Source organism: Podarcis tiliguerta (genome assembly GCF_965153285.1).
Source record: "Podarcis tiliguerta genome assembly, chromosome: 9".
Lineage (NCBI taxonomy): Eukaryota > Metazoa > Chordata > Lepidosauria > Squamata > Lacertidae > Podarcis > Podarcis tiliguerta.
This window is the reverse complement of record NC_139542.1, coordinates 30,374,510-30,394,496: the sequence shown is the minus strand read 5'-3', so window position 1 is coordinate 30,394,496 and position 19,987 is coordinate 30,374,510. Positions and strand designations below refer to the sequence as shown.

At 42.9% G+C, this 19,987-nt stretch overlaps 1 protein-coding gene across 1 annotated transcript; it reads right to left on the bottom strand.

The window, feature by feature from the left end:
* Window positions 1–657: 657 nt before the first annotated feature.
* Window positions 658–19,431, bottom strand: LOC310685350 (palmitoyltransferase ZDHHC12-like). Its single transcript, XM_083457573.1, has 7 exons — window positions 19,293–19,431; window positions 18,707–18,989; window positions 13,141–13,237; window positions 9,200–9,352; window positions 6,927–7,099; window positions 4,973–5,138; window positions 658–1,794 (listed from the first exon to the last, which is right to left on the bottom strand). Exons 2-7 carry the CDS (start codon window positions 18,733–18,735, stop codon window positions 1,600–1,602), a joined length of 813 nt encoding a protein of 270 aa, XP_083313699.1. The 5' UTR covers window positions 18,736–18,989; window positions 19,293–19,431; the 3' UTR covers window positions 658–1,599.
* Between the last annotated feature and the right edge of the window lie 556 nt (window positions 19,432–19,987).

Below are 19,987 nucleotides of genomic sequence, written 5' to 3'. Positions count from 1 at the left end.
GGCAGGGAGCTGTCTCTTTTGTTTATAGCTTTTTACAGGCGTATATGTATATGCGGGTGGCGCTGTGGTCTAAACCACAGAGCCTAGGGCTTGCTGATTGGAAGGTCGGCAGTTTGAATCCCCGTGACGGGGTGAGCTTTGGTCCCGGCTACTGCCCACCTAGCAGTTCGAAAGCATGTCAAAGTGCAAGTAGATAAATAGGTACCACTCTGGCGGGAAGGTAAACAGTGTTTCTGTGCACTGCTCTGGTTTTGCCAGAAGTGGCTTAGTCATGCTGGCCACATGACCTGGAAGCTGTCCGCAGACAAACGCCGGCTCCCTCGGCCTATAGAGTGAGATGAGCGCGCAACTCCAGAGTTGTCTGCAACTAGACCTAATGGTCAGGGGAACCTTTACCTTTACCTTTATGTGTTTGTAGGCCAAGGGCAAAGTCTCTGCCCACATCCAGCATGTTAACTGAATATGATTTGAAATGTTTTTACGCAAGATACCATGTTAAAATAGGGTTGCCATAGGTCTGGAATTTCCTGGACATAGCTGGGATTCGGTTGTCAGAAGCAGTGCCCAGGTGGAAATCGCTGAAATGTCTGAGAAATATGTACAGAATATAAAATCCAGAACAAAAAAGACCAATCTAAAATAACATGGTGAACAGACTGAAGGAGGAAAAGTGCTTTTTATTTTTTTATGCATATGTTTATATATCCCCCAGCTACAGAAAAGTTCATTGGAATGAAATAGAAGAAAGCTTCAAGCGAGTGAAAACGAACCCTCACAAATATTTCTTGCAAATCTTTTAACCTTTGACACTGAGAAGAATTATATTTGTTGAGTCTTGAACACGCAGGCTTAGGGTCACTAAGTCACAGAGTCAGCAACGGGGTGCTATTTTATTACATTTCTGCAGGATATAACAGCATGCCTGCCAGCATAAGGGGGAAGGGTGCAAAAGTGCAAAATCTGAACTTGAAATTCACCCAGTTCTGTTGTGTTTGAACATTTACTCTATTAAGACATTCTAAGTCAGCTTCATAGTAAAAAAAAGTAAGCCAGCACCATCTAGTGTTGAATAGAAATACAAAACTGCAGTGTAATACAGTATTTAGATTTTGAGTTAAGAACTGCTGGGCAAATCCTATGTTAGCTTTGTTGTAACTCCATCAGCATCTTTGAATGGATAATAGGTTATGCATATATTTAATACTGAATAAGGCAGAATGAAATGTGCACAGTGATTAATAGTGTTTGAAAATGAAATGTGTATTGTACAATGATAATTTATTGCCCTTTCTCTTGAATTGTGGGTGGGTGGGAACAATGGCTGAAATATGCAATTTTTAAAATGAACCAATAAATGTGTTGCTGTGCTGTGCTTAAGGTCATATCCTGCACTTAAGGAGAAAGGTCCATTTACTCCATACATATACTCACAATCTGTACATGTTCAAAGGTCTGTCACATTCCATGCACGTGCAAAGGTTTCTGTCAAGACATTTCTTTTCCCTAGGGAGAGGCCGTGCTCAAAACCATGCACTACATGCCGCCAGTTTTACTGATAAAGTGATGTATATTATAGAGTACATGACTCTTCTATAGTCTTTATACCAAAGTCAGATCTGCTTTTTTCAGTTCCTCCTCTGTTAGAGGCTTGATGATGTGAAGGAATTCCATAAAGTTTAGTATAATTCCTCTATCGAATGGATTGAAGAACTTCCCTTGATGGTCCAGGAGATATGCATACTTCGTTGTTTTGAGACATTCTGCAGTAGTTAAGTTGACTGCCGCCATATAAACCTTTAGAAGTGAAACACATAGAGTTGACTTTCAGCTTTACATATAAACTGTTTGCACTGCTGCTCTTGCAGCAGAGGACACCGTACTGCAACTAAGATTCATTACACTACAAGCTGACCAGCTGAACTTTGTGAAATAATTCATCATTATAATAAATGTCTGACTTGTATGTAACACCTGCAATTAAACTGTGGAGACCAGAGGCAATAGACTCTTGGATGTTTTGGTGTAATGGAGAAAGGATAGCAGCTGAAGAATTTGAGTTTACCAACACATATAACAGTTGTTAGTTTACTGCCAAGAAGAGTCCTTGACAGAAAGGTTGTGTATACACCAAGAAACAATATAGATTATTTCAATGGTCACTGAACTGAGAAAGCAGAGCAAAGCTATATGGACTAGGCTAAATGTGCAGAAGCCAGTTTGGGACACTAGAAAAACAGTAAATCATCTATCAAAAGTAGACAAGTGAGAGTGTCAGGCAGGATCACAATAGCAGCCAAAGCTCTAAATTCAGTTCACAGGAAACTATGGTCTAACCCAGCAGTGGGAAACCTGTGGCTGGTAGTGGATGGCACTTACCTGACTTTCCTCCAGCTGAGTCACGGCTGCACACTAGAACAGAGAAGGGGGAAGAGGGAAGGGGGTGGGGAAGGCGAGGCCAACACAGTGCAAACATGGTGGTAGGACCACCAGATTTACTACTGGTGTGCGTGTACCTGGTCAACCTCACCACTCTGTTGCCCCTCCACCCTGGTATACAGCAGCAACTTGGGCAGAGGGAGGTCACATAAGTGGTGCCGCCCTCCCTCTGTGCAGTCTACTACTACTTGTGGCCCTCCAGATGCTGTTGAACTCCCAACTCCCATCAGCTCTAGCCAGCATGGTTAATGGTCAGGGATGGTGGGAGTTGTATTTCAGCAGTAGCTGGAGGGCCACAGAATCCCCATTCCTCGTCTAGTCTGTTGGAATCATCTCTACATTCCAGTTCTTATGACTGTGGGTGATGTATTCAAACATAAACAAAATGTATTTGTCCTTTTCCTGTTGGTATAGTAGCAGCCCAAGACCAGTTGCTTATCATACTGGGCAGCAGGATACAAATCTAGAAGTTCTTGGTTTTATCTCTGCTAACTCTACCATCAGTTTTGTGACTGGCTGTTTGGAGAAAGGCCAGCAGTGGTTAGTGCCTATTTGGACTGGTAGGAAGACCAGCAGCAGGTGGTGCCAGAGCCAATGACAGCCAGAACCATCTAATTCTAGTTTTGTCCCCATCCTCCTCCCCCCGCAGTTCTACAAGAGCAGACTCTTTTCCAGGGACAGTTCCAGATATAAAGAAGGCATCCTGGTTTCTGACTTGATCTCAGAATGTCCTGCTTTTCCTTAGGATGTCCCTATTTTCATCAGAGAAATGTTGGAGGGGATGGAGTTATGTGACCCCCCTGAGCCAAGGGGATAAGTAACTATACAATCTTTAGAATACATCTCAAGGCAACCCTGTGTAGGGAATGTTGGAAGATGCCCAGAATGTCTGGGGAAGCCCAGTCAGATGGACAGGGTATAAATAAAAATTATTGTTGTTATGGTGATGGTGATGAAATAGGACATCCCTATTTTCATCAGAGAAATGTTGGAGGGTATACAAGAGCAGCACTGAAACTAAGGAGGAGGCCACTGTCAGGCAGTGCCACAAACCTGGGCTGGGTGGAAATAAGAAAAGCAGGCTGGTCAAGGGCAGACTGAGCTTGGTAGGGCAGTGCCCCATTCACCCTAATGGACCACTGGGAAAGGCCCTAGCTCAGTGGCAGAATACGTCCTTTGCATGTGGAAGTCCAAAATTCAAGATCCAGCCAAGTGGATCACAACTAGTGGAGATGCTGAGAGTCACTGGTCTGACTCGTATATGGCAGCTTTCCATGTTCAAGGAAGCAAGAACCATAAGGAACAAATAGTAGCGTAAGTGAACTACCAAATATTCTGCTGCCCGTAATCTTAGTTAATGATTCTTCTTATGAGAGTTCATCCCACGATATCAGACTATCCTGTCACTGGGTAGTAGAAACTCCCAAACAGAAATAATACAAGCATACAATTTAATCATTTCTGTTGCCAGCTGTATTATTTATGCAGGTGGTATATCAAAACATAAATTATTCTTCAGTACATGTTACAAAGTTAATATCTGCTTATATGCAGATACCAGAACAGTAAAAGACCTTATATCTAAAGGGATTTGATATTGCAAATTAAATGTATTTCCCACCAAGCATGCTATTGATTTATTTTCAGTATGATCCCACTTGAAATCAGCCAGTCGAAAACAGTGCAGTTACTTAGCATCCTATTTGAGTAAACTTTCTCTCTCTCTCTGGCTTTCAATAAAGTGACACTAGAGGGCATTAACAGTTCTATCTAAACTGAGCGGCTGTTCCTACCCTACAGTACTATATATAACACACATTAACCTCATCTGGTTTTTCGTAACTTATTGCTCTCCCTCTTTTAGATGACAGTCTTTCTAACATCAGCATCCTGTGTGAATGGCTGAGGGAGAGAAGATTGCCCTTTATGTGACAAAGCTGGTGAGCTTTAATATGCAACTCCAGCATTTAAATACTATGAAATACTAAAATGATTGCCTCAGGCAGAATGCAGAAACCCGAAAGCAGGAGATTGGGACCACTTGGGCCTCAAAATGTCCCTGGGCTACAGCTCTCATCATTCCTGACTACTGACCATGCTGTCTGTGACATGTTTCAGGTTCACACAATCTTTTCCCTTTGACTTGTCAATATGCAGTCTGGGATAAGAACGAGTGCTGTCTTACCACTCAGAGAGTCAGTGCCTTGCTTCGTTTTGGCTATGTGGGAAAATCGTACCCTTGCCATCTCCAAGGGCAGCAGTGGCTACCCAGCGGCTCATAGCTGGCCCCCGAAGACCCCTCCCCCCAATTTGTCATTAAAAAGCAAACATTTCTGCTCTTATGAGTCCTCTACTTTGATGCTGTGATGACAAAAGGCGACCCCTTAAAAAGTTGCCTTTTTTTACTTTATTTTTAAAAATCCTTTTAATAAAAACAATTGACTGACCCCATAGCTACCCGTGGTGCCAAAAACCATTTTTTGTGACCTCCCCAAAGCCTGCTATTAAAAAAATATGCATTCAAGACGATACATACACACAGTGAAGTCATCATTGCTGATGTTGTGGCAATGACGGAAAGAAAGAGAAATCCGATCCCGATGAAAATACTACGTCCCATTACATTAAACCAATTCCAGCATAGATATATTCCAACCACAGAGTTCAGACACATAGTAGTGAGGAATCCTACAAAATAGGGCCTAGAATGAAGCAAAACAGAAACAAAGCAATGCTTCTACTATGTAAAAAGCTAACAAAGCCTTTGCAAAGTTCAGTCAGTATCTAGAACAACCTCTCTCATATGCAGCTGAGGTGGTGATTTAATTCATAAGACCATAGGATGAAGCCAATGGCCCATCTAAATCAGCATCCTATTCTCACAGATGCCAACCAGATGTCCGTGGGCAGCCTGGAAGCAGAAGCTAACCAAAACTGCACTCTCTTTATAGTACTCTTTACTGGAGGTACTGATTACTCTGTGAATTTAGTCCTTGGCTCCTGCTGTGTCACCACTTTTTTTAAATGAAGTCGGATCACATTAAAAACAAAATCTGTCAGAAAAGAACCTCAAATGGTAGCAGAGTGTGCTCAAGGTCACCTTTCATAAAAAGGTAAAGGTAAAGGGACCTCTAACCATTAGGTCCAGTCGTGACCGACTCTGGCGTTGCGGCGCTCATCTCGCTTTTCTGGCCGAGGGAGCTGGCGTACAGCTTCCAGGTCATGTGGCCAGCATGACTAAGCTGCTTCTGGCGAACCAGAGCAGCGCACGGAAACGCCATTTACCTTCCCGCCGGAGCGGTACCTATTTATCTACTTGCACTTTGACGTGCTTTCAAACTGCTAGGTGGGCAGGAGCACCGTTGCGGGGATTCAAACTGCCGACCTTTCTGATTGGCAAGTCCTAGGCTCTGTGGTTTAACCCACAGCGCCACCCGTATCCCTCACCTGTCATAAATATGCCCTTAAAATATGATGTGGGGAAATAACTGTGGTAGTGCCTTCTATGAGCACCTTATTTCTGAGGAAATGTCTCCTGTGTGACTTGGATGCGTTTATGATTAAAAATGAACAGCAAAGCAAGCAGTTGATAATATAGGCCATCAACTGGCCTTCAGTGGGTTTTACATGAGCTTAATTGTCATGTCTTCTGCACTAAATACCTGGTCTTGGATTTCTAAGTATGGCATTGACCATTTTCCCCTTTACAGAAAATCAATTCCCCCATTGTTTCATGGGGTGGAGGAAGGAGCCACAACCATTTTCTCAGTTTAAATCTGTTTTGTGTACCACATTTTTGGCTTTTACCACATTTTTGGCTTGTGTACCAGTTTAAAACTCCTGAAAGTAATAATCTACCCTTAAACTAATACAGTAATTTCAGTGGTATCAGCGACAGAACTTTCAACTATCCAAACTTTACAATTTTTCTAGGTATCAATAAGTATTTTTTTAAAAAATATTTTTTCCCTTAAAAAGTTTGTAAGGAGGGAGGCTGATGCAGCTCACTAGAAAGGGCATTTCACAAATGGGAGCCACTACTGAGAAGGCCCTGACACAAGTCACCACCAGCTGGGTATACCCCAAGTGGGGTGACACCAACAGGGTCCACCTGCTGATTGTAGGGCCACAGATGGCTGATAGATACAGTGGTGATCCAAAGACTTATTGTGTCACATGTTAATGTTTCTGATGAAAGATATCAACAGTGCAACATCTGACGGTGTTGTGAAAAGGGGGGGGGGAGAACGCTTAGTTACTAAAGACTTATAAAGTAGACGAGCAAAAATATCTTGAACAATCTTTCCCAAACCTCTTGCCCTCCAGCTGTTGTGGGTCACAACTCCCATCACCTTGCTGGCAATGCTGGCTGGAACTGATGACACATCTAATGGGTTGTGGAAGGCTATCTTAAATGCTACAGGAAAAATCTCTTTTGCACATCTTTTGCACATCTGTACTGGTCAGGGGTACCTTTACCTTTACCTTACCTGTTCCTGTATCCCACGCTGTTGTAGATAAAAGGACAATAATGATCAAAGCCAGACACACAACGATTGATGATATGACAATGTTTAGCTCGAAGAGGTTTCACAAGGTGGCACACATGACATAGTCTAGGCAACAGGATTTTGTCCTCTTCCCAATAATTAAGATAATCCACCTTAGAAAGAAGAAGACATCCAGGATGGAATCTAAAATGCAATGGCAGAATCTAAGAACCAATGGTGGCGTTTGTACGGAGCCCCCGGTCGTCGCACAGACTATTGACCCATACACCACTAATCCGCTGCCACCAACCAGGTCCTCCCTGGTAAAATCACTTCAGTCCCAGTCAGCTTTTCAATTAATAAAGAAGAGTGTATTTTATTTCAGACACAAACAAAACTTTTACAGCATTCCAAACATTGTTGCTCTTTACTTTCTTAGTCTTATTTTCCTCTCTCTATCTCTTCTACCTCCCCACACTCAAGAACCCAGGGCCCTAACTGTCTCTCTGTTACCAACTGCCTTTCCCAACCAGCCAACCCACGAAATCCAACCAACTACCCACCCACAACTCCCAACGAACTCCTCCCAGAACTGGTTTTATAAACCCATTGACTCCACCCCCCTGGGTCCTGTCTTTGCAACCTATTTAACTATTTCCCCTCCAGCACTCTCTCATATATGGTAATGTCACACCAACTAACCTAATGCTTTTGTATATGTGCTTTGGACAATAGCATAATTTCAGACAACCAGGTGATTCAGCTGCTGTTCATGCTTTATGTTTAGGTGGACTTAGAATCACAGAATCATAGAGTTGGAAGAGACCACAAGGGCCATCGAGTCCAACCCCCTGCCAAGCAGGAAACACCATCAGAGCACTCCTGACATATGGTTGTCAAGCCTCTGCTTAAAGACCTCCAAAGAAGAAGACTCCACCACACTCCTTGGCAGCAAATTCCACTGTCGAACAGCTCTTACTGTCAGGAAGTTCTTCCTAATGTTTAGATGGAATCTTCTTTCTTGTAGTTTGGATCCATTGCTCCGTGTCCGCTTCTCTGGAGCAGCAGAAAACAACCTTTCTCCCTCCTCTATGTGACATCCTTTTATATATTTGAACATGGCTATCATATCACCCCTTAACCTCCTCTTCTCCAGGCTAAACATGCCCTGCTCCCTTAGCCGTTCCTCATAAGGCATCGTTTCCAGGCCTTTGACCATTTTGGTTGCCCTCCTCTGGACACGTTCCAGTTTGTCAGTGTCCTTCTTGAACTGTGGTGCCCAGAACTGGACACAGTACTCCAGGTGAGGTCTGACCAGAGCAGAATACAGTGGCACTATTACTTCCCTTGATCTAGATGCTATACTCCTATTGATGCAGCCCAGAATTGCATTGGCTTTTTTAGCTGCCGCGTCACACTGTTGGCTCATGTCAAGTTTGTGGTCAACCAAGACTCCTAGATCCTTTTCACATGTACTGCTCTCAAGCCAGGTGTCACCCATCTTGTATTTGTGCCTCTCATTTTTTTTGCCCAAGTGCAATACTTTACATTTCTCCCTGTTAAAATTCATCTTGTTTGTTTTGGCCCAGTTCTCTAATCTGTCAAAGTCGTTTTGAAGTGTGATCCTGTCCTCTGGGGTGTTAGCCACCCCTCCCAGTTTGGTATCATCTACAAATTTGATCAGGATGCCCTTGAGTCCATCATCCAAGTCGTTGATAAAGATGTTGAATAAGACCGGGCCCAAGACAGAACCCTGTGGCACCCCACTAGTCACTCTTCTCCAGGATGAAGAGGAACCATTGATGAGCACCCTTTGGGTTCGGTCAGTCAGCCAGTTACAAATCCATGAGTTACTTGCATGAGTTTACCCATCTCCATGGTAAATGCATCAGCAAAAAGTGCAGTTTCTCCCTTCCAAAGCAGGAAGCATGTAATACAGTGGTTCTCAAAGGGTGTGGTGCACCACTGGGAAGGGGCCGCTTACCAGCGGGAAGGTAAACAGCGTTCCGTGTGCTGCGCTGGCTCGCCAGATGCAGCTTGTCACGCTGGCCACGTGACCCGGAAGTGTCTGCGGACAGCGCTGGCTCCCGGCCTATAGAGTGAGATGAGCGCACAACCCTAGAGTCTGGCAAGACTGGCCCGTACGGGCAGGGGTACCTTTACCTTTACCTTTAAAAAATGATGACAAAAGAAGGATGCTTTCAATTCAGCAACAGAATTATTACTAATGTGTGAGAGATGGTTGCATATGCAAAGGTGTACGAGAGAAATACCTGTCGGATGGCCTGGTAATATTCATCAGTGTGTTGAGGAAGCAAACCTGGGTTCATCATAGAAGCTTTTAAGAAGAGGAACCACATCAGAGCATTCCCAAGGAGGAAGGTAGCATGGGCGTTCCACAGGGTATTAAAAGATAACGGCATAATCTGTGCAATGAAAATAGACAAATGTCTTAACACTTTGATACACAAAACTAATCTGATACACTGGCACACAAACTGAAACATCATGCAAATCATTGTACAAAAGCACCAGTCATATACTTGACCTCTGGCTGCCTACATATGTATACTGTTTACATGAAATCTCTCTCTCTTTCCCCAACCTCTCTGCTATCTATGCTATCTATCCCACTCTTCTAGTGTCCATGTACTACTCAAGGTGGCTTTCAACAGTTAGGGACTGACAAATCCATAACTGGGGATACAGAAACGAGAATTGGATGGAACAGGAGGAGCAGTTCTTAAGAGATTTCTCAACATGAGAGGTGAAAGAGACACAGAATATTATAGGAAAGCAGTATGAGGAAGCAGAAGGAGCTAACAGTAGGCAAGCTTATTGAGAAGAGATAACACAAGGAGATGTGTAAGAAGGGAAACCAACATGGCGTGACCAAGTTTCAGGTTTCTGTGGGCCACAGGCAAGAAACCTGCTGTGGGTTTCCCTGTGTCACCAGGCTTCTGAGAAATAAGCAGTGTGAGGGTTTGAGGGCATGAGGTAACTTGCACCTGATTCATATTGGTTGTCTGTTAGCTTCTGGGGGAAACTAATAAATTGTTGTTGTTGTTGTTGTTGTTGTTGTTAAATGATGGAGCTTTGTGTCTAAATATATGCAGATGGCCTAACAAAGATGGAGGTGCTTGGAGTGGTGCTTTGCAATGGGCCTTTTGCTAGGTCAGAGAATCCAGCAGCTGCTCAACTATGCCAACTCCTGACATTGAGCCTGTAGATAGGAGATACAGACACCCTCAAAATGAGGGCTTAGTCTACACATCAGTTTTCCAAATGACAAAGTGACAATTTATAAGTTACGGAATTACATATTTTCCTGTATTGCAAGGGGTTGGACTACATGATCCCCAGAGTCCCTTCCGACTCTACGGTTCTATGATTCTATGGGTGAGCTGTTTACATGTAGATTTTCCATTAAAGTCTTTAGGAAAGAACCATATGGGTTGGGCAAATTATATATTTCCTTGCCAGGACAGTATTGTCCACTGATAAAGGCTCTCCTCCCTGGAAGGGAGGGGAGTGGTTGTGGGCGGGAGCCCGAGCACTGCCCCTAGCAGGGGGCAGCCGCCCCCTGCTTTCCCTGTTACCTGGCTGGTGCCCCGCCCACTGACCGGCACCCAATCGGGAGCCGGCGGGGGGCGTGCCCAGGTAACTTCAAGTTACTGCGCCAGCCCTCTCCCCGGCCTCATTTTCTCTTCGTCCGCCGAGAGTCACCCACCCTCCACTCCCTTCAGCTTAGGGTCTTGACCTTGCTATGGTGGCATCAGGGGAGAGCCTATAGTTGAATTAGCATCAACAGGCTCCGCCTACTGGTGATTCAACCCCTGCGGTGGATATCCAATGCCTAAGCCAATACCTTTTCACTGCTGTAACCAATAAAGTTGTGGCCTTTTCATGCCCATAAACCATATATCACGTGTCCTCGTGTATTCATTCCTCCTCCGCGGGGGTCGGGTCCTCGAACTACAAGTAATCCATCTGTTCCACGTTATTCCTTCTACAGATATTGCCACAGCAACATGAGGTCCAGACACAAGGAACTGGCTCCCATGTTTCTACATGAATCGTTGCTTAGGCATCATTACAAACTGAGTGTAAAAGCATCTTGGGATTTCAAATAACATTAATCAGGCAATTGCTTAGTTGAGAAGAGAAGTGGAGATCTTTAAACAGTAAGGACCAGAAGTATGGCCATGCCAGAAAGTCAGTTTAATTATACATAGCCACAATAATGAGCTATGGAGATGCGTAATGTGAATGACAGTGAAGGGAAAGGCGTCTTGCAGAGACGTTTTGAATCATTAGGCAGAGAAACCACTGTAGGAGGAGAAGCAAACAAAGGGGAGGTTACTGTTGAATTCCTGCTTTTCTTTTCCCCCTTGCCTTGGATAGAAGATGTTTTAAAACTTCACTTCTCATGAAAATATGATTATTTCATTTTGTAAATGTAGGTATCAAAGCCTAGAGGTTATAAAAGCCGCTCTGAAAATCGATCCTGTGACAACTGTGTTCATCTATTCACTTAAATGCAAAGATATTCCCCTTTCTCATTTCATGAAATATAATAAAGTGAAAGATGCTAATAAATTACAGCTAAGTACTGCTCTAGAATATATTTCTGATCTTTGTTTTCAATTTAGCTTGGCAATTTTGCTCTCCATAGATAAAATACTACCATTTGTTCCATAATGCTCTCGCCAGCTGACTGAAGAATTATGCTCAGATTAAGGAATTAAAGATGCAATCCTGATCCAATGATCCAATGAAGTCAATGACAGAAGTGCCTTTGACTTAAACTGAGCCAAGGATTGCACACTAAAGCTTTGGGAAAAGTTCCAGCCAGCTCCCTCCCATAAAAAGAGCAACAGGGAATATAAACAGAATAATGTATTATATGCGTACTGTATTGTATAGATTAAAGTCCAGAAAATGCAGAACCTTCTCAGGTCAGTGAGATACAGATATCCATATGATATGGCATGTCTATCATTTATTTAAATAAAAGCATATTAATGGAATGCAACAGTTTGATATCACGCTAGATAACAAGTACCATAAACTTTCTAATATTGGCTGCATTTCATGGAGTCAGTTGAGATAAACTCTTTTCAGGATTTCTTTTTGTCTGTTCCTTTCTTCTCTGTAAACCAAGGGGAATTGCCTAGAATCTGGGATCTTGGCCAAGTCATAATAGACATATATTGGCCTGAAATAACCATTTGTACATTATTATTCAGCATTGATGTGATGCACACCATGAATCAACTGCATCATTATCATACTGTTAAGAGCAGTTGCTTGGATGCAATTCCACAGAAATTTGTTCTTAATAACAGTTTCAGGATCAGAGTGTACTGGTATATCAATTCTTACCTTTATTTTCCAGAAATACTGGTAGCCCTGGATTATATCGGTACCAATTTATCTTCTTCCAACTCCATATTACAATGATATTTTAGATAATCTAGGTTGGCTAGATTATTACAGAGGCTAGTCCTCTGTTTGTGGTGCTGCCAAATCCAAGTTCAGTTTAAAGAAAGAAACATAAAAAGGAGAGCCAGGGGAGGGGGCTTGTAGTTGTCCATCAGCAGTTAGAAGCTGGGCAGCAGACTGATCAAGATCGCCTGGTCACAATATTCACAATATTCCCATTTATAGTGAGATGCGTTTCTATTTAACTTACAGCAATTATTTCTAAATTTGCATCTATACATAAAAACTGTCATTTGCATAAGGTGTGCGCATCTGTGCCCTCTTTCATCTTGATGTATTATGTGTGTGATGCATTTCCTCTTTTTTGGCTATGTGTAAGTGGCCATCCTAATGCAATTCTTAGCATGCTACTACTAATATATTTCTCCAGTCTGAAAGCAGGAGGTCAACGGCATTACCAAAATAGTTTGCTCCATCATGAGATATAAGAATAAGCCTTTGCAGGATTGAATTCTAATTCTGATTCAACAAATTATACAACTATATCTTTATCTATATCCATAGCTATATAATGACTAGAGTCTTTATTTTACTACCTGTCTTGCAGGGAAAATGCAGTCCCTTAAATAGAGAGCATTGGTGTATGTGGGGCTAATTGCCATATGAGACCAAGGCTTTCATGGAAAGCAACTCTTTCCCTTTTCACTATTATTCTATACAACGGGCACAAGGAAGAGCCGTATTTTGAACAAGACCATGATTGCCTTACCCAAAACAGGTAAGTTGGGTAACCCCACAGAAATGTGCAACTGTAAAAGAAAAGGATGGCCACCTTTGATTCACCAGGAGAGCTAAACTTCCATGATCTGAAAATAAAACACAATGACAAATATGATAATGGTCACAGTATCTCAATCACACAGCAATTGTGTTGTGTCCAATGCTGCTGTTACACAAGCAGAAAGCTCTAGTATAAATAAAGCCATGAAGGGGCCTGGAACCTTAACATCAATGAAAACCTTAGTAAGACATCCTTATGGATCCTGAGACTGCAGCACAAACTTTCATGCATATCGTCAATGCCTTAAGAACTAGAAACTTTTTTTAAAAAAAAATGAAAAATGGCACTAATGAAGTATTTCCTCCTGATGACATAACAGTGAGGTGTGGTAAGGTGCGGAGGTTTAAACTCTTCTGTCATGACTCAGAGACCCTGCACTGTGCAATGGACTCAGAGAAGGATAACCTTCAGTGAGGGAAGAGCTGCCAGGACCATCTTCAAGGCTTGAGAACACAGCCTTGCCACCTTACTTTGAGTCAGAGGAGGAGTCTTCCAGGGTACTTTTGTCTCCTCAGCCCTACAGGAAACTGACTGCAGTATAAGGCAAGGTCCTCTAAAAGCCAGCTTCTCTGTGGAGGTGGAGCTTACTGCACCACAGTTCAGTCAATGTATACAAGTGTCAGGAGCCGGCAGGACAACAGGGAGGAGGAAAAGGATCTCAGCGAGTGACTGGGACACACGGGGGCAAGCAGGGGATGGGGAAGGAAGTACTCACAGCAGCATTTGGCTCCTGAGCCTGAGGCTCCCATCCATGTGTTTTCATAGACTCCATGACAGCAAGGAATGAGCAGCATTGCAATATTGTGAGGTTTTCAAAAAAACACTATTTGAAAATGTAGCAATTGGGTGGACTGTATTGCACAGTCCAATAGGAAGGCCAACCCCCAAATGGCAAGGAGCTGCACAGGTGCATGGATAACACTTCTGTATTTCTACACTATGCCATGTGTGATAAGAAAACATGTGGCTATTTTGACACATATCTATTCAATAACACATGTCCGGAAGCTATTGATCAACTATGGTGTCCCAATGGGTGTATACACAGCTAAATTGGCATGTGTATGCTAATTGCACATAGATAGGTACATGTGATGTTCATTGTATGTTAACCTGAAGGTTAAACCCATTAGGAAATTGTATGTAAAGACTGCCTTAGGGTGAATATAAAAGACTGCTTTTGGGGCTGACATTTTTATGTGATGAATGGTTATATGAAAAGGTTTCTCACATGCTTTTCCTTCTTAATTTCCATGTCCAAATATATACAAATTTTGACCACCATTAGTAGACAGCCATGATCAGTGCTGAACACTGATCCTTTCCCTCACCCAATTTAGGGAGGGATCAAGTCTTGTGTCTGAAGCTTCTGTGGCTCAGACTAATGTTAGGAGACTGCTAGATCTTCTCCTGAACATGGAGAAAGGTAAGGACTATCTTTGACCTCCTACTGGACAATCTCCCCAGATTAAAAGATGTTCTTACCACTGGTGAGCTCACATTTGCAGTTGGGACCCTCAACCATGCTGGCTTTTAAATAAGTTTGCAAAGTCAACAGAAGAGGTGCTAATGATACCTTCCAGCATTGAGCTCAATGGGCTAGTCATGGTTCAAACTCCATTCAGACATATAAATGAATGATGACTCCTTATATTTCCATTTAACAGTCCTTAATACAATCATGTATAGTTAATACTTCTTACTTTGTACAGCCAGGTGATTTATGTGCACAGAAAACCATTCCCCCCCTTATATTGTCATCTGGACACAATATATAGATTTAGGTTCCTTTCGTCTTTCCCTTTAATCTTTTAATCTCTCCTCATAATCTCTTAATATTTGCCAGTGATTAATCTCCCTGTTACAGCACACTCCTTTCTCCCAGCCCTTGAGAAGACAGCTCAGCTCTGTTACTAATATATGGCTTAGTTTATGCTTGTACAGCCATTATAATGAAATATAATCACTATGTTTTTCCTTTGAAAATGGAGGGATTTTCTTCCACTTTGCCTATTCATATTCTCAGCACAGTCACTCAGCCTCTTCTTAGACCTTACAAAAAAAAATCAACATAAGCTTTATTTCCTGTCAAATACACCCCTGCCCCCACCTCCAAATCCTGACAGCTGTAATGCTTTCAGACTATTTGGCTGAAAGTGCCTATTCCTAGGCACTTTTTAATAGCCCCCAACCAGTTGATTGTTTTTGTGTGCAAAGAACAATGATTCCAAGTATAAAGGGGATTCTAAGCAGAAGGACTGTTTTTCTACTATTGTCATGAAGCGCTGTGGCTTGAGCTACCTGTTTTAAAGCTGACCTTCTATGTATTTCACAGCAGTCTTTGCTAAACGCAAGAACAGAAAGGTCCTCTATTTCTGTGGTATTTCTGTGGGATGGGAGAGGATTGTGATGATGAAAAACCTGAAAACCACCACAAATTTACTCACTTTAAAGTCAATCCTTGGTTTTTGTGTGTGAAGTATTATGATGGTGGGCTTTCACTGGCCATCATGAGTACAGTGGTACCTCGGGTTAAGAACTTAATTCGTTCTTAACCTGAAACTGTTCTTAACCTGAGGTACCACTTTAGATAATGGGGCCTCCCGCTGCTGCCACGCAATTTCTGTTCTCATCCTGAAGCAAAGTTCTTAACCTGAGGTACTATTTCTGGGTTAGCGGAGTCTGTAACCTGAAGCGTCTGTACCACTGTATTTAGAGATGAGAAAGGGGAATTGATGGCCCCTTCGTGCCCAGAAGAGTATAGACAGGCTTTTTTAGTTTATAAGAAGAGGCTCAGAGCTTTTGTTCAGTTGAGGAACTGGAGGACACTGCAGGGACTCTGTGATATGTTCCTGAGCATCTTTTTAGTCAGAGGGAAGCAGGGATAGCTCAGTTGAGCTGGGTCGCTGCTGGAGGGGGTTTGCTTTTACCCTTCAAAGAGCTGATGCCCCACCACCCTCTGCCATCTGGAGATCCCCTGTTCCCTTAAAAGCCTCCACCTTCTCTACCTTGTTGCCCCATAGGTTGGAATCGCACCCCCAAACACCTGTGAATGCTACCTCTCTCACCTCCATAAAGTCCACTTTTCCTGTGGAATCTTTGACACAATCCCTTCCTTCCCACACCCTAATGTAACTCAGCTTGTAAGTAAGCCTAAGCAGTTACAACTGAAACAACCAGAGTGTTATGATTCCATAGTCCAGCAGTGACCAGGACACCACCAGAGCCAATGTGTCAATGGCTTAGGAACCAGTCTGGGTAGCTGGCTCTCAGCCTTATGCTGGTAATGAGGGGAGCCCTGAACCTGAGGGTGGTAGGCAGGAACCCACTGAACCTGAAGGCATGGCACCAGGCTCTGTATAAAAAATCCCATAGCTGCCTTCCCCTGGGCCTCTGGAATCAAATGCCTCCTATACTAACAGCACAGGGAGTTCACTATGAGGGAGGCCATAGAATGCAGGAAGTGCCCATCTTATGGCCAGATTCTGAAAATGTTTCTCACACAGATTATGCATGATGCATGCACTTAAAATTGGGTCTAGGCTAGCGAATGAATGAATACCACTGAATTTGGTACAGCTTGGTTTTAAATAAATGTGTTTAGGTTTAGTAACGTTCCTTTCCCCCTGCTGTTCTAGGCACTGATGACTATGAGCCCCAACAAATGCAGACCACCCAAATGTCCCTATTTTCCAGGGACTTCCCTGATTTAGAGAAGCCGTCCTGGTTTCTGATTTGATCCAGAATGTCCCGCTTTTCATTAGGATGTCCTGAGTTCTGTGCAGCTATTTGATCACAGAACAGTGCAATGGATATAAGGGAACCCAAGAAAAATGGAAAAGATAACACAGGAGTGAGTGTGTGAGTGCATGGACGACTGCTTGTTGCTGACAAAGATCAAAACCAGAATATTTTTGGACACGAATCAAGGGAAAACAAAGTTTGTTTGTAAAAGAGGATAACTAAAGGAAGCGTGCAAGAGAAAGGGTCAAGAGGAAGTTAAAAGAAAGGTGACTTGTGTCTAGGGTTTCTGAGAACCTTGAATTAGCACATTAAGGCTTAGTATTAATGCAAAGAGCCATCTGCTTTATGAAACACATCCTATTGGGCTACATGTTTACAAGCAGTTGAGAAATTCTAGCCAAGCCTGCTAGGCTCCAGCTTCCCTCCTTCCCCCTCCCCAGTTCCTGCTTTGCTTTATTTCCCGCTCTCTAGCATCTGGCTTGCTCCATCCTGATTCTCTTTGTGCTCCTTCAGTTCTGCCTCACCCAACCTGGTGCTCTCCAGATGTTAGGGACTACAATTCCCATCAGCCTCTGCTAAGCGCAGCACCCAACACACCTGGAGGGCCCCAGGATGGGGAAGGCTACTACAAATTGTCACTTATTGCCCTAAAGAACTGGGTTCTCTTATAAGGGGTCAGGCTTCAGTAGTGGGGTATTCCCAGTTGTTGTCCAACCACAGGCAAGGACAACAAGGGAGCAAGACCTGGATAAGCCCCTGCCTCCTGGCGATCTGCTTGCTCCTCATTTATACATGCAGATGTATAAAGGCACTTATATATGACACCTGGCCCTATAATAATTATTTGAACCTGGGGGAATCCTGGGTCAAATGAAGCTATGCAGTATGATATCCAAAGCTGTTCAAACCATGAGGGCAAACAAAGACATTGTTAGTGAGTAGCACAGGGTCCTCTGATCTGCTGCCCCTTCCCTTTCCCCCTTAAAATTTGTTTTAATGTGGCTGGGTGGGCAGCAAGGTGCAGTGCTAATGAGAGCCATATTAATTTTCCTAGGGGCATGCTATATTTCAATGCAAATGTATGTTGTGAGTCTCTGCCCAGAATTCTTTAAGTACCTAGCAGTCGTCCTGACAGCAAGTCATTTCATTCTTGACAACTAACTTACTTTCATTGAGTTATAATAGCCAGTGGTTTTTTCTGGGTGATGACAACAACAACTCCAAATACCAAGACAGTTGTCTTCTTTTTTTTTAATCTGGACTTCTGGCTGCCTGAACTGCTCAGAATCCCACAGCTGAAATGTTTTGCCAATGTTATGGAATGTTTTGCAAATGTTATGCCACCCTTGGTGTTTTTAGGTACTCAGATAAGATTAAAATAGACTGTGATATTCATTTGCTCTGAAAATGTCATTATGCAACCAAATGACATAAAGGTTGTAACGAAAGAAAAACAGCAATGTTTAAGTCCAAACGAGGCACATATCTATTCTGTTTGCAGGGCTCTGTTACTATTTCCGTTGGGAATTCTGAATTAGAAAGCTATTTGATTTCCAGACATTTGATTTGTATAATGAATCCATGAACATGCATGGGTACATGAAACAAAACAAACCATCTGATTTAAAATTTACATTACCATTCTCTTCCCACCCTCCATTTAATTCTCACCTATCATAATACGAAACACCTGAAACTTTAGGAACATAACTGATGAAATTTGCCTTGTATTTGGGGGTCAGTATCTTACCTCCTCCAGACTCGCTGGGACATTTCCATGTGTGGTTTCCTGAGAGACACAGGCAGTTTGTAGCTCCATTAGCAGATCCACTAGAATGACAAGCTGCTGTGGCGTTAGAGCAGGATTAGTGGCTGCCGCTGCTACTTCCTCTGCTGTCGTTGATGCTTCAGCTCCTGGGTGCAATCCAAAGGTTGCATTCCCATGTTAATTCTCGCCTTGCTCCAGTTCCACAGAACCAATTGCTTGTATATCCTCCATTGTGTGTATATGGAAAATAAGAGAGATGGTGATCCTGCGGGCCTGTGGGCTGACATATGTGAGTTTTTAGTAATGTATGGCACGTAGTATACTTTCAGGCACAATTTTTTTTTGTTTCTGTTATCTTATTAAAGCTTTCAGCAGATACTTGACAACTTTAGCATGAACAGAAAAAATAAACAGTTTTCTGTATCTACCTCTTCCTGTACCCACATCCCTCTGTTCTACTAAGTTCCTCTTCCTCATCAAATCAACCTTTCAATAATATGGATTATAATAATACAAGTATACACACATTCTAAAATATTTTGTACACACACAAGTCACTACCCCATACCTCTCTGGATTTATCCTCATTGTCAGATATTGAATGATGAAGAAGAGAGATTAATGGATGTTAACACAAAGAAGACTCCTACCTCCTTCTGCATTTCACTTGGTGCAGCTACCTATATACATTGACACTGCCAGCGCCTGACCCTCAGTAAACTCCTGTGCTTTAAATAGCTGCAGAACTCAAAGATGGATGGCAGGTGCAATTTTTTTCAGGGCACTGCAGTGTGGCAGAGACCAGGGAAAGGGAGCGCTCTCTCTCTTTCTCTCTCTCCTTTCTCCTTGCTATTCACATCTGTGAATTATGAGTATGAATCTGGGAAAAGGGTACATTTTGGATTTTCCAAGACTGGAGAGCCTACCAGCCCAAATTCGTGCAATATTTTTAGACGGATTTTCCAACAAAACCTATACAGGGTGAGGTTTCGGTAAAACAGAATCTATAAGGGCTAGAAAGCATGCATCCAGGCAATTTTCCACTTGCCCCATGCTTTCTAGGCAAGGGTCTGAGTGGTTTTGCCTTCGTCCCACAACTTTCCCATGGAAAACCCGCTCTTTTGTGCTAAATCGGAACAAACAGCAATCCGTGAAAAACCCAATTGCCATGGGTGCTAAACCATGGGTTTTCCTGGGGGAAAGCAGTGGGGCGAATGGAAGTGTTGACGAGCCCTAAAAAGAGTTCAGTTTTTCTAAAACAGC

Excerpts from the sequence above, each read along its gene's own strand:
- LOC310685350 (XM_083457573.1), bottom strand. The coding sequence starts at position 18,735 with ATGGAAATGTCCCAGCGAGTCTGGAGGAG. Across the intron at positions 9,353-13,140 it reads ACCCAACTTACCTGTTTTGG|ATTATGCCGTTATCTTTTAA; the intron begins GTAAGGCAATCA and ends TTCATTGCACAG. Across the intron at positions 7,100-9,199 it reads ATTACCAGGCCATCCGACAG|GTGGATTATCTTAATTATTG; the intron begins GTATTTCTCTCG and ends CTTCTTTCTAAG.